This window comes from Rhinatrema bivittatum, chromosome 5 (assembly GCF_901001135.1).
Source record: "Rhinatrema bivittatum chromosome 5, aRhiBiv1.1, whole genome shotgun sequence".
NCBI lineage: Eukaryota > Metazoa > Chordata > Amphibia > Gymnophiona > Rhinatrematidae > Rhinatrema > Rhinatrema bivittatum.
In genome coordinates, this window is record NC_042619.1 from 106,610,981 (window position 1) to 106,636,008 (window position 25,028).

General features: G+C 44.5%; 1 protein-coding gene across 9 annotated transcripts in view; it reads left to right on the forward strand.

The window, feature by feature from the left end:
- NBEA (neurobeachin) overlaps positions 1–25,028 on the forward strand; it is a 2,460,099-nt gene that overhangs the window by 2,103,879 nt on the left and 331,192 nt on the right. For all 9 annotated transcript variants that reach the window (XM_029602688.1, XM_029602690.1, XM_029602689.1 and 6 more), the window contains one exon: positions 24,585–24,697. In XM_029602688.1, the coding sequence (XP_029458548.1) occupies positions 24,585–24,697 (113 nt within the window). The remainder of the gene's footprint in view (positions 1–24,584; positions 24,698–25,028) is intronic.

The following is a 25,028-nucleotide window of genomic DNA, read 5'->3' on the forward strand; positions in this document are numbered from 1 at the left end:
GTGATAATCGGCTATCCAAAAAATTTCCCACACTCACTTCGACTAAACGTCCATGCATTGTTTCACAACGTGCATACTTTTATCTTCATTGAGAGAAGGCATTCCCTGTGGCATGTTGAGATCAGGGGAGGAAAATTACATGTTTAAAAGGATTTTCAAATCTTCATGCACACTTTTCCTGTAAAATCCTACCTATGGAAAAAGCAGATGGTAGTGACTGCATGTACTTTGTACTTATGACAAATTTCAAAGCAAAAGTATCTTCTTTTGCATTGAAAATTGGTGTAAAGCCCAGAAAACATAATCATAACAACATAATGATGGCAGATAAAGACCAAATAGTCCATTTAGTCAGCCCAGCAATTTGCTTATGTAGTAACTGTCGTTATCCCAGGACAAGCAGGATGCTAGTTCTCATACATGGGTGACATCACTGACGGAGCCCTATCGCAGGAAAAACTTTATGTCAAAGTTTCTAGAAAACATTGACTGGCCCTGTGAGGCCACTGAGCATGCCCAGCATGCCATGATATTCTCTGCCACAGGGGTCTCTCTTCAGTCTTCGTTTTTCCGCGCTGCTGTAGGCACCGCAGAGCAGGAGCCGTTGCGAGTCTCTCACAACAATTTCTGACTGAAAAGTCATATTTTTTTCAATAGTATTTTCTCCCATCGGGATCTCTTGGGGTTTTTCACCGGCTGGTGAGTACCTCTGTCTCAATTTTACTCTTTGAGTGAAATATAAAATTTCTCTCACGAATTCCCACATTTGGTCATCGGCGATTGTCGACCCAAAATGACTACGGGCTTCAAAAAATGCCCTATATGTAACCGGACAATGTCAATCACCAACCCACACCTCGAGTGTGTGATGTGTCTCGGTAAAAATCACGATGTCAACACTTGCCCAAAATGCGCGGAGATGACGGTTAAAGGAAGGAAGGCTCGTCAAGAGAAAATGGAACATTTGTTCCATCTCCAACTTCTCCCATCTCCCTCGACGTCAAAATCATCTCCGGCCGGAGCCACCAAATGTATCCTGATCAAAAAACATCGTCTGGAAGGATCAGGGGATCATCCCTCTCCAGCGTCGTCGACGGTATCGATGAAATCAGTCAGGCAACACAACACAAAGCATAGTCATCGACACTGACATCCATCGACGTCGGAATCATCTCTTCCCCTGGAAGAATCAAGTGCAAAGCGGTCACGGAACCAGGAAACACTGGTTCCCTCAATGCCTGGGCCTGTTCAAAAGGAAACCTTGATAGCTGAACCTCCACAGGGCTCTGTGGAGGATTTGCCACCTCAGCCTCCACCACCACGTACAACTGCTCTGACTTCATCAGTTGTAACGCCGGAATTGTCTGATCTTATCAGGCAAGTGGTTATCCAGGCTCTTAAGGAGCAGCAAGCAACTCCAGCGATCTCGCCGATGCTGGTGCCTTCAGCACCAATGCCGGTAAGCTTACCGATGCCGGTGGTAACACCGGTGACGATGTCGGTGCCAGGATCAAATTTGATACCCGCACCGAGGCTGATTACTGCATCGACATCGATTTATGCACAGATACCGACGGGTTCATCGGTGCCGACATCGATACCAACTCCATTACAGTCTTTGACACCATTACTGGCACTTCCATCGATACCAGCATCGATACCAACCTCCATGCCATCGATACAGCCACCGTCTGGGAATCCAGAAAGGCACGATTTGGCATTTTTTCAAAGTCTCTTGAACAGATATCAAGATGTTATCGATGCCCTTCCACCAAAACCATCAGAGGACACTTCTCCAGGAATACCCTCTGATGATCTGCAACCAGGGCCTTGGGGCCTTACTCAACCATGAAGATCTTCCCCCCTCTCTCCATACAGAGATGATCCAGATGACACCTGGGAGGATCAACATACCGATACATCCTCTGAGGACTTCACGTCTGAGCCTTCACCTCCAGACCAAAGAAAAAAGTCTCCACCAGAGGATTTATCTTTTACAACATTCATTCCAGAGATGGTGGATACTATACCCTTCAAGCTGGTTGCAGAAGAAGATACAAGGCAGCAAACTTTGGAGGTGCTTCAATTTGTCGACCCTCCAAAACAGGTATTGGCTATTCCAATACATGAGGTACTGCTGGATCTCCAACATCGTATCTGGGAGCACCCATGTTCTGTCTCTGCTGTTAATAAACGAGTAGATACAACATATCTGGTACAGGCTGTTCCTGGATATCAGAAATCGCAGCTTCCACACCAATCCGTGGTAGTGGAATCTGCTGAAAAGAAATCGAAACTTATTCATCCACACTCTTCAAACCCCCCCCCCCCCCCCAGGTAAAGATCAAAGATACCTCGACTCCCTGGGTAGAAAAGTCTTTCAAGGGGCTAGTCTGAATACCAGAATTTCCTCTTATTAACTGTACATGACACAATATCAGAGGAATCTGTGGAAGCAGATGGAGGAGTTCATCAACTTCTTGCCACAGCAATCCCAGGAAGCAGCACAGGCAATTATACATAAAGGCTTGGAGGCGGGGAAGCATGAAGTAAGGGCGGGTTACGATAGCTTCGAGACAGCTTCCAGGACAGTGGCTGCTGGAATTAGTGCTAGGCGTTGGGCATGGCGTAAGGCCTCTGACCTTAGGCCTGAGGTCCAAGACAAACTTGTTGATTTGCCATGTGTTGGGGACAACCTATTCGGTTCAAAGGTCCAAGATGCCGTGGCACAATTAAAGGAGCATTCAGAGACCTTACACCAATTGTCACAAGTTCCACAGGAACCCTCTGTACAGCCATCTCGTCGTCCTGCCGGACGTGAACCCAGACGCTCATAATACCGTCAACGACATTACTACCATCCAGCATCGAGGGGCAGATCCACTAGGCCACGACAACGTTCCAAGGCCAGACAACCACGGCCTGCTCGCCCTCAGCCTCCACCACAGACAGGACCTGCGGCTGGATTTTGAGACACAGACCAGGGAACAAAACCATCTCCTCAACCCTCGAGCAGATTTATCAGTAGGAGGCAGAATTTCCTATTTTTACAACCATTGGGCAAAAACAACAACAGACCAATGGGTACTTTCCATCATAGCTCGAGGTTACAAACTCAATTTCCTCTCGATTCCACCAGAATCTCCACCAAGGACACATCTGCAGAACGAATCTCACATAATTCATCTCCAAGCAGAATTATCCACCCTTCTGAGAGCCAGAGCTATACAACTGATACATCGGACTCAGCAGGGCAGAGATTCTACTCCTGTTATTTCCTCATTCCAAAGAAAACCGGAGGCCTACGTCCCATCCTAGACCTCAGAAATCTCAACAAATTTCTGAAGAAAGAAAATTTCAGGATGGTTTCTCTAGGCACCATGCTTCCACTTCTTCAAACAGGAGATTGGCTTTATTCTCTGGACCTTCAAGACACTTACGCTCACATTTCAATATTCCTGCCCCACCGCAAATTCTTATGGTTCATGGTGGTCATCAACATTTCCAGTACAGAGTACTGCCATTCGGACTTGCCTCTGCTCCCAGAGTATTCACCAAATGTTTGGCAGTAATTGCAGGTCACTTGCACAAGGAAAGTGTCCATGTTTTCCCAATCTAGACGACTGGCTCATCAGAAGTCAATCTCAACAAGGAGCTCTCATTTCTCTCAGTCGAACAATTTCTCTAGTTCACTCCATGGTTTTTCTCATCAACTATCAAAAATCCCATCTTACTCCGTCTCACCTACTTCAATTCATAGGTCCAGACTTAAACACTATCCTATCAAGAGCTATTCTACCAGGGGATCGTGCAAAGACAATTTCCCTCTGGGCAAACTCCATTTACTCACAGAAACAAGCGACAGCTCAAGTTTCTAACCTTACTAGGCTACATGGCCTCTACAGTTCATGTCACTCCTATGGCGCGATTAGCCATGAGGGTAACTCAATGGACTCTAAGATCACAATGGATCCAAGCCATTCAACCACTACATTCTCCAATTCAAGTCACCCACCAGCTACGTTCATCTCTACAATGGTGGGCGAACAAGGACAACTTGTACAAGGGCCTACCCTTCCAGCAACGAGTCCCACAAATAACTTTAACTACAGCTGCATCCACCTTGGGTTGGGGAACTCACATAGACAATCTCCAAACCCAAGGAACTTGGACAAAACTCGAGGCAACATTTCAATTCAATTTCCTAGAGCTTTGAGCTATACGTTATGCGCTGCATGCGTTCAAGGACTGCCTTTCACACAAGACTGTTCAGATCCAAACGGACAACACAGTAGCCATGTGGTAAATCAACAAACAGGGAGGTACGGGCTCGTATCTCCTTTGTCAAGAAGCTGCACAGATTTGGGACTGAGCCCTAACATACTCAATGTTTCTCCGGGCCACTTATCTGGCAGGCATTCAAAATGTACTAGCGGATCGACTCAGTCATCAATTCCAACCACACAAATGGTCCCTGGATCCCTCAGTAGCGACCAGGATCTTTCAGAGGTGGGGTCAACCAACAATAGACCTCTTTGCGTCACACCTGAATCACAAAGTGGATAGATTCTGTTCTCTGCACAAACAGAAAAGCCAGCCAGCCAAGGACGCCTTTGCTCGCCCTTGGAACTCAGGCCTACTATATGCGTATCCTCCAATACCTCTCATAACCAAAACTCTGGTGAAGCTACAACAGGACAAGGGGTCCATGATATTCATAGCCCCATATTTGCCTCAACTAGTATGGTTTCCCACACTTCTAGACCTCTCGATCAGGGATCCAATTCGCCTGGGTGTAGCTCCCAATCTCATAACTCAGGATCAGGGCCGATTGCACCATCCCAACCTTCAATCCCTGTCCCTGACAGCGTGGATGTTGAAAGCTTGATTTTACAACCACTCAATCTTTCAACCAATGTAGCTCAAGTGCTTCTAGCTTCACATAAACCTTCCACACGAAAGAACTATTCTTCAAAATGGAAAAGGTTTACTTTGTGGTGCAGACAAAACAGTATTGACCCTTTCTCCTGTCCCACAACTTATCTACTAGACTATTTATGTCATCTTTCAGACTCTGGTCTTCAGACTTCATCTGTAAGAGTTCATTTAAGTGCAATCTCAGCTTACCATAACAAGATGGGAGATGCACCTATATCTACACAACCTCTTGTCAGTAGGTTTATGAGAGGTTTAACTCACCTTAAACCACCAATTCGACCACCAGTCACTGGATGGACCTGAATCTGGTCTTAACAAGACTCATGCGTTCTCCTTTTGAACCCATGAATTCCTGTGATCTTAAATTTCTCACATGGAAGAATATCTTCCTCATAGCCATTACATCAGCTAGAAGGATTAGTGAGATACAAGTACTTGTCACATAATCACCTTATACAAAATTCCTTCATGACAGAATGGTTCTCCGAACACATCCAAAATTCCTTCCCAAGATAGTTACGGAATTCCACTTGAACCAATCCATAGTTTTACCTACATTCTTTCCAAGGCTTCATTCTCATCAGGGAGAAAGAGCCTTACATACCTTGGACTGTAAACGTGTGCTCACTTTTTACTTAGACCGCACTGCAGTCCACACGAAGTCCACTCAACTGTTTGTTTCTTATGATCCAAACAAACCAGGAAAAGCAGTGGGTAAACATACACTCTCTAACTGGTTAGCGGATTGCATACAGTTTTGCTATGAAAAAGCAGGCCTTCCTCTCCAAGGACGAGTAAAGGCACATTCAGTAAGAGCAATGTCCACCTCAGTAGCACACTATCGTTCAGTGCCAATTCTTGACATATGTAAAGCAGCAACATGGAGTTCTCTTCACACCTTTGCAGCTCATTACTGTTTGGAAAAAGAAGGAAGACAAGATTCAGCCTATGGACAATCTGTCTTAAAGAACTTGTTTCTAGTTTAATCCCAACTCCTTCTATATCCAACCTGTGATCTTCTGCTGCCTCATTTGCAACAAAAATACTTCAGTGTCACTTCACTACCAAATGACTCAGCCTCTAGCTTGCTAATCACCCATGTGTGAGGACTAGCATCCTGCTTGTCCTGGGATAAAACCAAATTGCTTACCTTGTAATAGGTATTATCCCAGGACAGCAGGATGTAGTCCTCACGAAACCCACCCTCCACCCTGCGAATTTGGGTCTCATAACTTTTATTATTTTATTTTTAAGAACATAAGAAAATGCCATACTGGGTCAGACCAAGGGTCCATCAAGCCCAGCATCCTGTTTCCAACAGTGGCCAATCCAGGCCATAAGAATCTGACAAGTACCCAAAAACTAAGTCTATTCCATGTTACCATTGCTAATAGCAGTGGCTATTCTCTAAGTGAACTTAATAGCAGGTAATGGACTTCTCCTCCAAGAACTTATCCAATCCTTTTTTAAACACAGCTATACTAACTGCACTAACCACATCCTCTGGCAACAAATTCCAGAGTTTAAATGTGCGTTGAGTAAAAAAGAACTTTCTTCGATTAGTTTTAAATGTGACCCATGCTAACTTCATGGAGTGCCCCCTAGTCTTTCTATTATCCGAAAGAGTAAATAACTGATTCACATCTACCCGTTCTAGACCTCTCATAATTTTAAACATCTCTATCATATCCCCCCTCAGCCATCTTTTCTCCAAGCTGAAAAGTCCTAACCTCTTTAGTCTTTCCTCATGGGGGAGCTTTTCCATTCCCTTTATCATTTTGGTAGCCCTTCTCTGTACCTTCTCCATCGCAATTATATCTTTTTTGAGATGCGGCGACCAGAATTGTACACAGTATTCAAGGTGCGGTCTCACCATGGAGCGATACAGAGGCATTATGACATTTTCCATTTTATTCACCATTCCCTTTCTAATAATTCCCAGCATTCTGTTTGACTGCCGCAGCACACTGAACCGACGATTTCAATGTGTTATCCACTATGACGCCTAAATCTCTTTCTTGGGTTGTAGCACCTAATATGGAACCCAACATTGTGTAATTATAGCATGGGTTATTTTTCCCTATATGTATTGTTACGGCTATGCCTGCTATGTAGCCACCTCACCACCAGAGGTCCTCCACGAGCATGTCCTTCTGGCTGGCCCACTCCTTCCTTCCTGTCTACTCTATACACCAGTCTTGTCTTTATAACCCTGTCTAGCAGTACCATCAGCGCTTCAGCATCGAGCTTGCCTAGGCTCCCTGCTCTAGCCTCGCTTGCGGTGTTTGGCCTACGGGCCTTCTGTCCTGTTCTGTATTGCCTTGCTTGCGGTGTTTGGCCTTCGGGCCTTCTGTCCTGTTCTGTATTGCCTTGCTTGCTGTGTTTGGCCTACGGGCCTTCTGACCTGACTCGCCTTGCTCTGTGTGTGTGTGGCCTACGGGCCCTCTGCCTTCTGTGTGTGTGTGGCCTACGGGCCCTCTGCCTTCTGTGTGTGTGTGGCCTACGGGCCCTCTGCCTTCTGTGTGTGTGTGTGGCCTACGGGCCCTCTGCCTTCTGTGTGTGTGTGGCCTACGGGGCCTCTGCCTTCTGTGTGTGTGTGTGGCCTACGGGCCCTCTGTCCCGCTCTGCTGCCTTCGGGCCTATGTGTTTCATGTTCATTGTCAGTGCTGTCCTGGTTTGTTTGTACCGTTCTCTGTCAGTCTTGTTTTCTCATCTCAGTCACTTATACCTCCAGCCATTATCACTCTTAACTGCACGCTTCCTGAATTCATCCTTACCAGCACCCAGTTCCAGTTTCCTGTACACCTGTACCTGCATTCACATTCACACATACCTCCATGCAGTACCAGTACTCTAGTTCACCCTTACCTACATGCATCTGATATTAGGTATCCCCAGTCAGTGTGAAACTCAATTTGCCTATTCCACCTTCCCACTTGCCCATAGGGTTCATTCATTCCTGCCTGCACCAGCCAGCATCTGGACTCTTCTGCAACCCTGCCTCTCTCCACCCGGAGACACCCCTGTTAGTGGTGTTCTCGACTCCTGACCGGAGCCCATTCGTGACATGTATCACCTTGCACTTATCCACATTAAATTTAATCTGCCATTTGGATGCCCAATTTTCCAGTCTCACAAGGTCTTCCTGCAATTTACCACAATCTGCTTGTGATTTAACTACTCTGAACAATTTTCTGTCATCTGCAATTTGATTATCTCACTCGTCGTATTTCTTTCCAGATCATTTATAAATATATTGAAAAGTAAGGGTCCCAATACAGATTCCTGAGACACTCCACTGTCCACTCCCTTCCACTGAGAAAATAGTCCATTTAATCCTACTCTCTGTTTCCTGTCTTCGCTAAATCTTATTGCTACATACGAGACTGAAGAGAGACCCCTGTGGCAGAGAATATCATGGCATGCTGGGCATGCTCAGTGGCCTCACAGGGCCCGTCAAAATTTTCTAGAAACTTTGACATAAAGTTTTTCCCACGATAGGGCTCTGTCAGTGACGTCACCCATGTGTGAGGCTACATCCTGCTGTCCTGGGATAACACCTATTACAAGGTAAGCAATTTTGCTTTCTGTGCAAGTTACCCCCATGCATTCTATTAAGAGTAGTAACTGCCATTCTGTGCAGATTACCCTCATGCATTCTGTTAAGAGTAGTAACTGCTGCTTCATTCAGGTAACCCACATGTAGAAATGTTACACCATCCCTTTCTTCAAGCATTTAGGGATCCACAGTGTTTGTCCCATTCCCTTTTGAATTCATAAACTGTTCTTGTCTTCACCACCTCTTCTGGGACAGTATTCCAGGCATCCACCACCCTCTCCATGAAGAAATATTTTCTAATATTGGTTCTGAGTCATCCCCTCTGTAATTTTATATTGTGAGCCCTAGTTCTACTGTTTCTCAGAGGAGAAGCAGGATGGTAGTCCTCACATATGGTGACATCATCAGGATGGAGCCGAATCATGAACACTTTTGTCAAAGTTTCTAGAACTTTGACTGGTACCTACTGGGCAATCCCAGCAATGCACTGACCCTGCATCCAGCAGGGGTCCCCCTTCAGTCTCTTTTTTTCCGCGCAGCAGTAGCCACACGGGTTAAGGAGCTCTCTTGAGATTCCTGACAGGAATTTTCCTCACAGAACTTCTTCAAAAATTTTCAAAAAATTTACCACATAGGGTTCCCCCTATCGATATCTGTACTCTGCAGTCCAAAGGTAAGGTTTTACTCTTGTTGTGGTCGATTCCCATCGAGCTTTCCCTTGGTGACCTACCAGCCATCGACCGCACCGTGTCTAAATTTTTGTCGAGGCCATGGCGTTGGATTTTCATAGGTGCCCCGATTGTCCTTGGACAATATCCATCACAGACCGCATAGAGTTTGTGTTTTGTGCTTGGGGGCCAACCATGATACCCTAACTTGCACCAAATGTGCCCAAATGACGCCGAAGTGCCCTAAAGCCCGGTTAGAGAAGATGGAGTTTCTTTTTCATTCAAAACTCCCGACTCCATCGACCGCTTCATCTTCGTCTCAGCCGGTGCTATCGACCTCTCGCCAGCAAAGAGAGACCGGTGCTGTTCGTCCAGCTTCGACTTCTCCTAAGGTGTCGACTTCTTCCTCCTCGCCTCAGGAAAAGGACTGAGGAGAACATCGTGAAAAGCATCGACACCGGTATCGGAAGGCTCAGTCCGCCGAACCAGGCAAGCCCTTGGCATCCGCGTCGACAGAGCCACCGACAAAGAAATCCCATCCAGAGAAGGCCCCATCCTCCTCTGCAACCGGGTCACTGAGGCGTTCCCCACCTTCATCGGTTCAGGGAGCCGCGATTCCACTTTCACCGGTGGACCCTCCGGCTACTCCAGTGCTGCCTCCTACTCTGGTGCCAGGGTTCCATGCCCCAGGCTTCCACAAGGAATTGGATCGGATGATCCAAGAGGCCATCGGTAAAGCACTTACAAGGCTTCCAGCCTCCATCGATGCCGATACTGGTGCCCGAGCCAGTCACCGATCTGATCCCCATGGCACTCGCACCGCTACTGGGTAGATTGGATACATTGCTCGGTGCCCTTTCACTGCTGGAACCGAGAAGACTGGTATGTCTTCTTCCTTCGATGCCCATACCTGTGTCATCAGAAGATGAAGAAACACCGATACCCATACCGCCGTCTGGAATCATGCCACCGACTCATCCATCGATTCCTCCCTCAATGCCGTCGGTGCCTCTGTCGATGCCATCAGTGCCACCTCCGATGCCATCGATAACTAGGCCTGGGCCTTTGGGATTAGCACCATTTCTCCCTTCTGAAGATCCTCAGGGACCTGGTGATTAACCTTTTGATCTTTGGACTGATGATACTTCCTAGGATACTGATGATTTGCCTTCATTGCCCTCTTCTCCTGAAGAGAGAAGGCATTCTCCTCCAGAGGATTTATCCTTTATCAATTTTATTAAAGAAATGTTTGAAACTATTCCATTTCAGCTTCAGACGGAAGAGGATTCAAGGCACAAGATGCTGGAAGTACTCCAGTTTCTTGATGCTCCTAAGGAAATCATGTCCATTCCCATTCATGAAATCCTCATTGACCTCCTGAAGAGGAATTGGGAGCATCCAGGTTCAGTGCCTTCTGTCAACCGTAAGACAGATGCCACCTACCTTGTGCAATCAGCTCCTGGATTTCAGAGGTCACAACTGGATCATCACTCTGTGGTTGTGGAATCAGCCCAGAAAAAATCTCGACGTTCCAAACCTCATTCCTCCATACCTCCTGGAAAGGAACAGAAATCCCTAGATGCTTTCGGCAGACGGGTTTTTCATGGCTCAATGCTTATATCTCGCATTGCTTCCTACCAGTTGTACATGACCCAGTATAACAGAAGCCTTTTTAAGAAGATACAGGATTTTTCTGAATCTTTACCAGACCAGTTCCAGGATGAGCTTAATGCTCTGGCTCAGAAAGACCTGGATGCTGGTAAGCATGAGGTCCACGCTACATATAACTATTTGATACTGGCTCTAGAGTGTCCGCAGTGGGGATTAGTGCAAGATGGTGGGCCTGGTTGAAATCCTCTGACCTCCAACCAGAGGTACAGGACAGATTGGCTGACCTTCCATGTGCTGGAGATAATCTCTTCGGAGACAAAATCCATGAGACTGTGGCGCAGCTAAAAGATCACCATGAAATGCTGCGTCAACTTTCTTCAGTGCCTGCTGACTTCCCGTCTACCTCCAAGAGGACATTTAGATGAGATGTTAAGCGACAAGTCTATAAACCAAGAAGGTATTATCCTCCATCTTCCCAAGGTCACCCTTCCAAACCTTATCAAAAAGGTCAGTCCAGGCAGTCCTGGCCTCAGAAGACCCAACCTGCTCCTCAGCCAGGACCAGCATCAGGGTTTTGACTCCTTCCTGGAGAGCATAAGCCAACCTCCTCTTCCATCACCATCGGTTGGCAGTCAGTTGTACCATTTTACCAACACTTGGCACACAGTCACAACCGATCAATGGGTACTTGCTTCTACTTCCTGTAGGAAGCAAGTACCCATTGAAAGGCCCACGCCCATATCTGTGCAGGAAGCTGCACAGATATGGGCGTGGGCCTTTCCCACTCGATGTACCTCACGACCAACTACTTGCCGGGCGTGGACAATGTGTTGGCGGACAAGCTGAGCCACACATTTTTTCCACATGAGTGGTCTCTCAACCCCACAGTAGCGGACTCAATATTCCAACGTTGGGGTTACCCTCACATAGACTTCTTTGCATCAGTCCACAACCGCAAAGCGGAAAACTTCTGCTCCCTCACTCACAGCACCACTCACAGCCGAGAGACGCTTTCACCCTCTCGTGGGCCAGCGGTCTCCTCTATGCATACCCTCCACTTCCACTCATATCAAAGACTCTCGTGAAATTACAGAAGGACAAGGGAGTAATGATCCTGATAGCCCCTCACTAGCCACACCAAGTGTGGTTTCCAATCCTCCAGGATTTGTCAGTATGCCGCCACATTCCTCTGGGGAAGAATCCGTTTCTGATAACTCAGAAGAACTGATGCCTGAGCCACCCCAACCTCCAGGCCCTGTCTCTAACTGCCTGGATGTGGAAAGGTTAATACTCCAACCTCTTAACCTTTCGGAGTCGGTATCCCAAGTCCTGGTAGCTTCATGAAAGCCTTCTTTGAGACGGTCTTATCATTCCAAATGGAAGAGGTTTACAATTTGGTGTACTTCTATGTCCTTAGACCCCTTCACTTGTTCCACGGCGTATTTTCTGGACTATCTCTGGCACTTGTCAGAGGCAGGCTTGAAAACTTCCTCCATCAGGGTGCATATCAGCACGGTAGCCGCGTTTCATGAGCTGTCCCAAAACCACATTAAGGTCCCAAGCAGGGGCCAGAGGGCACAGTGGAGGTTTTAAGTGGAGCAAGCCTCTCATAAAGCGTGTTACTAAGGGTGGTGTCAAAATAGGAACATCCCCCACGCCTTTATGGCCCGATTAAAAAAAAAAACCCACCTGACCCTTTAAAAACGACCCCTTAGCTTCCCCCACCCTCCCGATCCCCCCAAAACATACCTGGTGGTCTAGTGGTGGTCCCGGGAGCGATCTCCCGTTCTCAGGCCGTCGGCTGCAATTCATAAAGATGGCGCCGATGGCCCTTTGCCCTTACCATATGACAGGGTATCCGTGCCATTGGCCGGCCCCTGTCACATGGTAGGAGCACTGGCTGGCTGGCGCCATCTTTAAAGATGGCCGCCGCCTTCGTAAAGATGGCCACCGCTGTATTTAAAGATGGCCGCTGCCATCTTTAAAGATGGCGCCGGCCATCCAGTGCTCCTACCATGTGACAGGAGCCGGCCAATGGCACGGATACCCTGTCATATGGTAAGGGCAAAGGGCCATCGGCGCCATCTTTATGAGTGGCAGCCGACGGCCTGAGAATGGGAGATCGCTCCTGGGACAACCACTAGACCACCAGGTATGTTTTGGGGGGCTCAGGAGGGTGGGGGAAGCTAAGGGGTCGTTTTTAAAGGGTCGGGTGGTTTTTTTTTTTATCGGGCCATCGGCGCCATTTTTGAGTGGCAGCCAAAATAGCGCCGATGGCCCGAGAGCGGGAGATTGGTCCCCGCGCCCCCACTGGACTACCAGGTAATCGTAAAAAGTTTTGGAGGGGTTCGGGAGGGTGGGGGAAGGTAAGGGGTTAATTTTAAAGGGTCGGGCCTCACTACAAAAAAAATAACGATGTGAATCGTAACCAATTCCGATTCACATCACCCACGATCAGATTTTTTCCCCCCTCTAGCTGAACCCGATCATTAAGACGATCGGGCACACGATTCACATCTCTAATTTTTACACTAGTAACAGCATGAAAGCTTGCTTCAGCAAACACTTTAAGTCTACTCGGGGTAACTTCCCCAAAATCGCTTTAATGTCCTCCATAGCCAAACGAAAACCCTGTGACAACCTTTCAAATTCACAAACCCATGGGTTGCTACCCTTGTGAATGGGGGGTAATTTTTCTAAAATAGAATGCATATCTGCAAAGGTCCAGGATGTATACTTATGTGCATAGCCTGTGTGAGTTAAAGGAAACAGGCATTCTTCCAATCCCTGGTGCTCATACTTTTCTCAGACTTGTAACCCTTCTTTCATATATTTATAATTCCATCTTGGATCCCCAGCCTCACCGGTAATACACTGGCGGGCTGTGTTCATGTGTACATGCTCAAACGAACCCTTCCAGGGATATGGGATCATTTGTGGTATCCCTTCCGTCCATCCCGCTAAGTTATCAATCCACAAATCTACATAGTCATGAGACCCCTCTCCTTCTGCCACTATCTCCCTTGGGGGTTGTCTAGACAGCATAATAGAGGAATGTCCTCCTTGAATTGTATGCCTGCTGTCATCCTGTAAATGTGTCTGCGATCGTGTCACTCTCTTATCCACTTTGTCAGAATGCTGCTTCTCTAAAACATGCTGCACTTGATTTAAACTCACCTCAGTATTGTGTAGGGATTGGTCCAAAAATTCCTTATCTGGTATAGCTTTTTTGGGTTTCATAGAAGAAATAAGGGAATCATCCTTACATGACCCCTCCTGAGAGGAATCATCATCATCATCACTGATAGTCTGCAACTTATCCTTTAAATCAGCTGCAGCACAAACTAAATCTGCCTCTATTTGTCCCTTGAGATATATTCTCCCTGCCTTAGGTTCACCTTCTTCAAGTGATGTCAAATCTGGGTACACCCTAGACAGTTTATCCATTAAAACCAAAGTATTAACCGCAGTAGATGACCCTTTTGTAGAGTCTGACAGATTCTGCCTCGGTGGCAAGTGGTCATAACCAATGGCACAGATATTCTCGGTCTGGTATGTATTTTGTGCACCCTTAACAGTAAATACCCCTTCCTGTGAATGTTCATATGCATGTGGACAATCATTAACTGACTGGGCAGTCATTAATTCAGGTGTCTGTGATGGGTGATACAGACGCCTAGTCTTAACCCATATGTTATACATCTGCAAATGTTTCTCTAATTTCTTAGGGACAATACCCTTCTTTTTTCCTATTGCCTGAAATAAACTCTTCAGTGCTGGAGCATGAAGGGACCCCCCCCCCCCCCCCACCGACCAGTATAGGGTAGGATTTCCAGACACCCACTTAACCCATTTCTTATGATACTTAACTATCTCCTTATGTAAAAGAGGGTTCTCATTTTTCACCTTGCCTAAAGCAGTGATGTCTATAACTGATGTCATATTAGCAAGAATACACCTACAAATCCCTCAGAATTTTAAAAAATCCTAACAAATATGGTATAAAGTTCCATGTTAGAACAGAACATTTTTCAGCATAAAGACCAGCCAGAACAATAATACCAAGAAAAAGGTGCCACCCTTATAAGAAAGTGGTCTAAGAACAGCATTAATCAATGAAGCAGTGAAACAAAGAAGCTAAAAATAGTGGTGGTAAAAGAACAAACAAGGAAAAATATACTCACGTATATGGCGCCAAAAATCTTCCACTTACCTGTCCGGCAATTCGGAACTCCACAATTAGTAAAACTTCACTGTTATCTGGTAATTCGGAACTCTACAATTAATAATATTTCTCTGTTATCAGACAATTTAACTGTAATATGTAATCGAGATCTTCACACTAAAGTTTCCCCTAACACCCTTCAGCATAGACCAGCTGCAGAAGGGAAATCCCCTGCTCCTAACGCTTCCTTCTCCTCTTCCAAACTGGGCGGAAACACCGAAAATGTTAATTACAAACGGGCAGACAGCATAAATTAAAAAAATCAATTGTATTTATTAAAAGAAATATTGCTGGAGGAGTTAGGAAGCAGAAATAAATGTTTTTGCAGCTCAGAAAATAGTTACAAGCAATCCTAGGTTTCTGAGGGACTGGGGATTCTGTCATAACAAAGCAAAATGCCAGTTGTTTATTTCCTCTTTTAGTACTATTTTATATCTATCCACCCATTACATCCTGGATGCCTTTTTATGGTAATCATAGCGCTCTACACGTGCTGACATTATACAGTCTTGAGCGCATGCCTGCCCCAGTGCTGGATTCTTGCATGTCACCTGACACATGGACAAGAGTATGGTCTTCTAGAGATTTCCACCATGCTCACAATAGTCTCCCCCCCCCCCTTCCCCACCGCCGCCCCAATCATATTTAGCTCTTTTGGATTACTGCACCCCAGGTGCATGACTCTGTTATTCTTGGCATTGAATCATAGCTGTCAAATCTTCAACCACTCTTCTAGTTTTCTTAAATCACTTTTCATTTTCTCTACTCCTTCAGTTATATTCACTCTATTGCAAATCTTAGTATCATCCACAAAAAAGCAAACTTTTCCTTATAATCCCTCTGCAATGTTGCTCACGAAGATTTTAAACAGAACCGGTCCCAAATCCGATCCATGAGGTATTTCACTTAACAGTGTTTCTCATCAGAGTGGGTTCCATTTATCATTACACATATTCTTTTCTGCCAATCAATTAATAATCCACCATCTTGGCACCCATACCCAAGCTTCTCATTTTATTCATAAGCCTCCTATGCGGCTTTACTGAAATACAAGTAAATCACATTGAGCGCTCTTCCCTGATCTGGTTCTCTAATCACCCAATCAAAAAAGTCTACCACTCTATTCCCCATAGAATTGACCCCTATTTTTCCCTTGTCATTTGAGTCTTTCATCATTTGCTATATGACATTTTAACCAAATAAATCCTGCAGCTGAAAAAAAGGATTGCACAAAATGTAATGCTTTTTTATATCAAAACTTTGACTGCCCTCTGACATGGAGCCACTACAGGAGGCTTAAAAAACAATGCTGTTAAAGTGACATAGAAGAGGGATAGATTTTCATATGTATACACTAGCAGAAATACCCCATCTTTTCCTGGAACAGCCCAAGGGTTAAAATCATTCTACATGTAAATGAGATGAACAAATAGTGATCGCTTACAATTTGCTGTATGTACCTATTCATAGGTTCCTAAATTTCAATAATCTGCATGTAAGTAGGGATGCAAAGATTTATACTAGAATTATGTAAACTGTGTGGCAGGAGTCCCAAAGTTTATAAAATACCGCGTATTTCTACCCTCAAAGTACACTTGTGTTTCAATATGTGAATATATTTGGAATCCAGGAAAAGGCATACTTTCTCTTTAAAATTTATTCACAAGAATTTTATACGTATAATAATTCTAACAATTGCATGTAGTGAGCTGGCTGTACCGTGTAATAAGGACCTTTTGTTGGGATTATTTGTATTCCTTATAATCAGAGTCAAAACATTATGGAAAAGACTTGTGGAGAATTTTATGATGTACTCCCATCTATCAACAATTCTAATAGAGTAGTAAAAGTCTTATAGGTATTAACAAAAGCTGGTGGTACTTGGGTATAATACATAATAGAAATATTTGGAAACACTTTTCATGATATGTAAATTAGAATTTTTGGGAAAGGCTTTTTGAATGCATTTTTTGCACTAAAACGTTTTGGAATGTTTTTTTTAGCAGACATGTAATGATTTAACTATCTAATAAAGTGTCACAAAAATGGAGGACAGAAAAGATCTAGAATGTGATATTCACCATTCCTCCAATAAACTAAAAATTGTTACAGATTTTCAAGACCATCATAATAGGCACTATTGGCCCTATCTGCTTTCAACTTGCTATATATATAATCATATAGTCATAACATTAGTCAACTTTTTGTGAGTTTTTAGGTTTTGCAAGTAAAATAACACACTTATTTCTCTTCTGGCAGTATGTTAAATTTTACAGCTATTCAGCGCAAATAAATGCCCCAATGTGGGTGCATGTTTTGCTCCTAGATCTGCATCTGGAGGATATATGTTTTCAGCCCGAAGCTTCAGAATTCATTTAGGTTAAGAGCCCCACAAAACTCCATAGCTATCTGCTCTCTTCAATCATAACAGTTAGTGTTTCTGTCAAAAGGAAGAGAATTATAATTTAATCAACAGCCCGACAATAGTGATGACCATATTAAAAACTCAGATATGAGTAACTTGTATAGCTTATTATAATAAAACTTAAACAGAACAACATCTCACGTATCAACAGCATCCTCATGTTATGGCACCAAGGCTAGCACTGGAAAGTGGAAAATTCCAGAGGGAAGTAATAGCCATGATATGATTAATTAATTATTGTCATGACAACTGAGTTGAAGCAGTGTCCCATATTGTCCTATGAACACACCTACTTTTTCACATATTATTTTAATTTATTTTTTAAAGTATATTAATATATATGAAGTAGGGACAAGTATTTTTTATTATTATAAAATAAGAATATACAAGTAAATTTTAAAAGGTGTGCGCATGCGCACAAAATTTCATATTTTTTCTGTAGTTTCATTCCAGAAACAAAATGTCATTGATATTGTCTGTGTTGTTTTAACAAATGGACATTCCTACTATCTATACATAGTTGTATATCTGTGTATGTTTGTGTATATATATATATATATATATATGTATGTGTACTCTCTCTCTCTCTCTCTCTCTCTCTCTCTCTCTCTCTCTCTCTCTCTCTCTCTCTATATATATATATATATATATATATATATATAAATATATACACACACACAATTGTAAAGAGCCCAAATTTTAAATCTGTTCACGGTACAGCATTTCTGCACATAAGTGGATGCATGGTGATTAATATTAGTATTTTATAAACTGTGTAGCTCCTGCTGTTCAGTTTATAAAATATAGCATGTTTCTACTCTGAAAGTACTTATGTATTTTTTAGTACATGTGAATATTTCCAGTGTAAGAAAATGTATAATCATATTCATGTATATTTTAGGCTTCTAAAAAATAATATAATATGTATGTGTATTAAGCCCCATTTATATGCGGAGACAGGTATTTTATAAAGTATGCACCTATACTGTTTTGAAAATACTTGTGCACCTATTTGAAATCACTGGTTCAGTAATACTTTTCTAAAATTATGGCAACCAGGTTCCGTAATGCCCCAAGTGCCCGAGGATGATGTCCACCACGTCCTCAAGACGTGTGTGTTTTATGTTTAGGTCCCACTCATGACGTTCAACAGTGCACTAACTGTGCCCAAATGACACCTAATGGCCGCAGGGCCTGTTTGGAAAAGATGGAGCTTCTCTTTAAACGAGTATCTCCATCTAAACCACCTAAAACAACACCGAGTCATAAGTCCTCATCGCCGTCCCCATCGCCGTCCCCATCGCCGTCGAAGTCTCAGTGACATCAAGTCATTGATGACCTTCCTTCACCGTCCTCAGTACGTTCGAAGGCATCGACATCTTCCTCAATGCTGGAGAAGATCTGGATGGAGCATCGAGAGAAGTACCATCACCATCATTGATGAGACGTTTCTGTCGATGCCTCCACCAGCAAGCCACTGACATCGGCATCCAAGTAACCACCAATGAAGAAGTCCCTGGGAGAAGTGGCTCCATCCCCTTCGGGACCCGGGACATCAAGGCATTCCCCAGCTGCAGTGGTGCTGGGAGCCAAGACTCCACTAATACATGTGGACCCTCCGGCAACGCCATCTGAGCCTCCACCCCCAATAACTGTGCCACCGATGCCAGCTTCTCGGGAGGAATTGGACAGAATAGTCCAAGAGGCAGTTCACCAGGTACTTTGAGGGTTCCAATCTCCACCCATGCCGGTACCTGATCCAATGCTTACCATGCTGGCTCCGTTGCTTGATTGTCTTGATGTCCTGATTGGTGCTCTGCCATCGGCACTGCTTCCTGCCATGCCATCGGCACCGCCGAGACCACCAATACCAATACAGTTATCCTTGGACGAGGAACGGAATTTACCAATGCCAGAGCTGATTCCAGGACCATCTGGTCTCCTGCCACCTCGACGTCCATCAAAAGCACTGATGCCATCGATACCTTCACCGCTTCCATCGGTGCCACCCCCATCAAAACAACCTCAAGGTGCTGGAGATGCACCTTATGATCTATGGGGTGATGATTCCTCTGACACTCAAGACTCGGATGAGATCCTATCAGAGCCTTCACTCCCAGAAGAACACCACCACTCCCCTCCTGAAGATCCCACATTTGCAAACTTCAAGGATATGGCTGAATCCATTCCTTTTAAGTTACAAACTGAGGAGGCTGCAAGGCCCAAAATGCTAGAGGTATTACAATTCATCGATGCACCTAAAGAGGTTATTGCAGTTCCTATTCATGAGGTGCTCCTTGATCTGCTACAATGCAACTGGGAATACCCTGGCACAGTTCCACCAATAAATAGAAAAAACTGATGCTACCTACTTAGTCCAAGCAGCTCCTGGATTTCAAAAAAGCCAACTTCCCCATCAATCTTTTGTTGTTGAGTCTGCTCAAAAGAGATTCAAAAGATCTAGACCTCATACTTCTGCCCCTCCAGCTAAAGAACAAAAGTATTTCGATGCTTTTGGACACAGAGTCTTCCATGGCTCCATGCTGATGGCACAGATTGCAGCTTATCAACTTTATATGATGCAATATTCCAGGAATCTTTGGAAAAAAGTCCAGGAATTTCTGACAGCCTATCAAGAAGGCCGTAATTCCATCCTTCAGAAAGGTCTAGATGCTGGAAAGCATGAGGTAAGGGCAGCATATGATGTCTTTGACACTGCCTCAAGAGTGTCAGCAGCAGGGATAATTGCCAGACGCTGGGCATGGCTCAAGTCATTGGATCTACGCCAGGAGGTCCAAGAGGGGCTATCAGACCTTCCATGTACTGGAGATAATTTGTTTGGCGACAAAATCCCGGAGACTGTTACACAATTAAAAGACCACCATGACACATTATGTCAGTTCTCTTCTTTCCCTTTGGAATTTCCAGCTGGGGCCAAGAGGTCTTTCAGACGTGATCCTAGAAAAGTTTCCTATAAACCACGTCGGTACTATCCTCCTCCATCCCGGGCTCGACAAACAAGACCTCCCCAGAGAGGCCAGCCTAGACAACCCAGGGCCCCCAAAACCCAACCAGCCCCGCAGGCAGGTCCAGCATCAGGTTTTTGACTCTTCTCTACAGAGCAGAAGCCAACCTTCAATTTCCACCATTCCTGTGGGAGGCCACTTGTGCCTTTTCCACAACATATGGCGCACAATTACTACGGACCAATGGGTCCTTTCTGTGGTCAACCAGGGTTACCGTCTAAACTTCCTCACCCTACCACCAAATACCTCCCCTTGTCCGGCGGCATTTTCCATGAATCACTCTCCACTTCTCAAGACAGAGCTCTTGACTCTTCTGCACTCCAATGCCGTGGAATCATTGCCCTGACTGCAGTGAGGTCAGGGGTTCTACTCTTGGTATTTTCTAGACCTCCATGCCCTAAACAAGCACCTTTGCGTAGAAACGTTCAGAATGGTAACCTTGGGCACCATGCTTCCTCTCCTACAACAGGGAGATTGGCTCTGCTCTCTAGATCTCCAGGAGGCCTATGCCCACATTGCCATATACCCTCCTCCTCGGAAATATCTAAGGTTTGTAGTAGGCCACCATCATTACCAGTACTGGGTGCTACCATTCTGACTAGCGTCAGCACCCTGGGTATTTACAAAATGCCTTGCAGTCATCGCAGTTCATCTCCAACAGAACAATGTTCACGTATATCCTTATCTAGACAATTGGCTCATCAGAGGCCCACCCCGGCAGGAAGTGCTCCACTCCCTCCATTCCACCATCAGCCTACTACAATCCTTAGGATTCCTAATCAATTACACAAAATCACATCTGTCTCTTTCACGCATCCCTTCATTCATAGGAGCATATCTGAACACTCTCCAGGCCAAAGTGTTCCTCCCAAACGACTGAGCACGCTCATTAACAACCTTGGCCAAAGCAGTGCAGATGCATCAAACAACCACAGCTTGTCATCTGCTAATCCTCTTGGGTCATGTGGCATCTACAGTTCATGTCACTCCAATGGCTCGACTGGCCATGAGGATAACACAGTGGACTTTAAAGTCCCAGTGGTCCCAATCAAGTCAACCCATGTCCCACATTGTCCAAGTCACCAGCCAGCTACATCTCTCACTAGCTTGGTGGACAAGGGAGTCCAATCTTCGGACAGGACTACCCTTCCAGTCACCAGAACCTCAAATTACTCTAACAACAGATGCATCCAATCTGGGTTGGGGAGCACATGTCAACAGCCTCCAAACCCAGGGAACCTGCTCCAAACAAGAAGCGAAGCACCAGATAAATTTCCTGGAGCTTCAAGCAATTCGATATGCCCTACTAGCTTTTCTCGATTGCCTCTCCAGCAACGTAGTGTTAATTCAGGCCGACAACCAGGTAGTAATGTGGTACCTCAACAAGCAAGGGAGCACAGGCTCCTTCCTTCTATGCCAGGAGGCAGCACAGATCTGGGCCTGTGCTCTCTCCCACTCCATGCTACTAAGAGCAACATACCTGGCAGGCGTGGACAATGCGATAGCGGACAATCTCAGCCTGACCTTTCATCCCCACAAATGGTCCCTGGACTCCACTGTAACAAACAAAATTTTCCACCAGTGGGGCTGCACACACATAGACCTCTTCGCATCAGTTCACAACCACAAAGTGGACAACTTCTGATCTCTACACCACAGCCACAACACACCACCACGAGATGCCTTTGCCCACTCGTGGGCAACGGGTCTTCTGTATGTCTATCCTCCACTTCCACTCATCAGCAAGACTCTCGTGAAGTTATGACAGGACAGAGGCACAATGATCCTCATAGCCCCTCACTGGCCGCTTCAGGTTTGGTTCCCCATCCTCTGCAACCTCTCAGTCCAGCAACCAATTCGCCTGGGCACAGATCCAACCCTGAAAACGCAGAACAATGGGCTATTGCATCATAAGAACCTTCGTGCCCTGTCTCTGACAGCTTGGATGTTGAAAGGTTAATCCTGCAATCTCTCAACCTCTCTGACAGTGTGTCCCATGTCCTCGTAGCTTCACAAAAGCCTTCTACTAGGAGATCGTATCGTTCCAAATGGAAAATATTCTCCATATGGTGCACTACTATGAAAATAGATCCTTTTTCCTGTCCCATTCCAAAGTTCCTGGACTATCTTTGGTATCTCTCGGAAGCTGGCCTACAGACTTCATCCGTGTACATATCAGCGCCATTTCAGCTTACCAGAAAGGTATAGGAGATGCCCCGATCTTGGTGCAACCCCTGGTTGGATGCTTTATGAGACCATTACTACAAATAAAGCCTCCATTGCATCCTCCAGTTCTAATGTGGGACCTCAATGTTGTTCTAGCACGGCTCATGCAACCGCCATTCGAGCCTCTGCATTCTTACGAGCTTCGACACCTCAGTTGGAAAGTGATCTTTCTAGTTGCTATAACATCAGCTCGCAGAGTCAGTGAACTACAGGCACTGGTAACATACCCACCATATACCAGATTCCTTCAAGATCGTGTAGTACTCCGCACACACCCTAAATTCTTGCCAAAAGTAGTGTCAGATTTCCACTTGAATCAGTCAATAATACTTCCCACCTTTTTTCCAAAGCCTCACACACAACCAGGTGAGCGGGCTCTGCATTCCTTGGACTGTAAACATGCTCTTGCCTTTTATCTGGGCCGTACTGCAGCCCATAGGAAGTCCACCCAACTGCTTGTCTCCTTTGATACAAACAAATTGGGAGCTTTGGTGGGCAAGCAGACCCTGTCCACCTGGCTGGCGGACTGTATCTCCTTCTGCTACCAACATGAGGGCCTTCCGCCACAAGAACGCGTGAGAGCACATTCAGTAAGAGCTATGGCAACGTCAGTAGCACACCTATGTTCTGTACCTCTTGCTGACATCTGCAAAGCTGCAACATGGAGTTCTCGTCATACTTTTGCAGCACATTACTGTCTCAACAAGGCTGGCAGGCAAGATTCCATCTTCGTTCAGTCTGTCCTGCATAATTTGTTTCCAGTTTAATATTCCAACTTCCTTCCAGCGACCCACTGTGAAATTCAGGCTGCCCTCCTAATCAAAACCACCCCAGTTGTTGTGCCTGTTGCACGTCGTTGGGTGTTTTGCTTATTATATTCGGGCATCCTGTAGCTCGCGACTCACCCACATGTGAGGACTACCATCCTGCTTGTCCTGGGAGAAAGCAGAGTTGCTTACCTGTAACAGGTGTTCTCCCAGGAAAGCAGGATGTTAGTCCTCATGAAACCCGCCCGCCACCCTGCGGAGTTGGGTTCGCTTACGTTTTCTTATTTTATTTTTCCCTCGTACGTTTTACTACAAACGAGATTGAAGGACTAACATCCTGCTGTCCAGGGAGAGCACCTGTTACAGGTAAGCAACTCTGCTTTCTGGGGACAAGGAAATATCTATAGTACTGAATGCAATCCACATTAAAATGGCTGAAAGGAGGAATATAAATCATGTAAATAAATAAATAAATAAAGAGATACTGTATGCAGTGAAATTGTATAACTGGGACCCCTGAAGCAGGCATTCACCAAAATGCCAATGGCTTTGGGTCAGTATATCATTTATATTTTAAATAATGTTTATGAATCCCATAGTTTTATGGAAATTTCAATTTATTAATTTATACTATGAACACTTTGGACATTTTGGAACTTGATTATAATGTAGTTGTACATCATTGCATAATGTGTGGCATGATATTACATTACATGATACTCTTGTTATTTGTAAACCGGCATGATGGGGTTCCTAATCTCGAATGCCGGTATAGAAAAATCTATAAATAAATAAAATAAATAAATAAATAATATATGATATTAATTATCACATTTTTTTAAATTTTTATTTATTTATTTATTTATAGATTCTTTTATACCGCGGTACGTATAGACATACATCACCTCGGTTTACAGTGAAACAATAAATTAGCAACAGGCTTTACATAAAATATTTTTTTAAATCATTTATATTGAGAAGTGCCAACCATAATAGTATGAAAACAAGAAATTACAGCTCTTATTTCATAGTACATAGAGAACTGAGAGTGAATCAGTAATGCAAGACATTTCTTTTGATATTGCCAGTTTCACATTTGATTGCCTTTTTTTTTTTTTTTTTTTTTTTTTTTTTGACAGGACGAACATATAATGATCTAAACCAGTACCCTGTATTTCCATGGGTATTAACTAATTATGAATCAGAAGAGCTAGATCTGACCTTGCCAGGGAACTTCAGGGATCTTTCAAAGGTATATTTCAACTTTTCTTATTAAAGCAGTTAGTTTCTTTAAAATATTTATAAACATTTTTTGCATAACAGAGAAAATGACTATTTTGCATTGTAGGTCTATGATGTTGTATGTGCTTAGAAGACTGTTTTTTCATTTGGTAAGAGTCAGAAAAACCTATCTTAAATACTTCCACCACCCCACCCCCAAAAACATCAAAAGCTTTATGGATAGCTTTATTTAATCAATCCTAAAGTTTTGGCAGAAAACATTGTTAATTTATTACAAGGTTACTACAATGTATTTTAATCAACATTAATTCCTCTTATATGATTATTGTGGTACAGTTTGC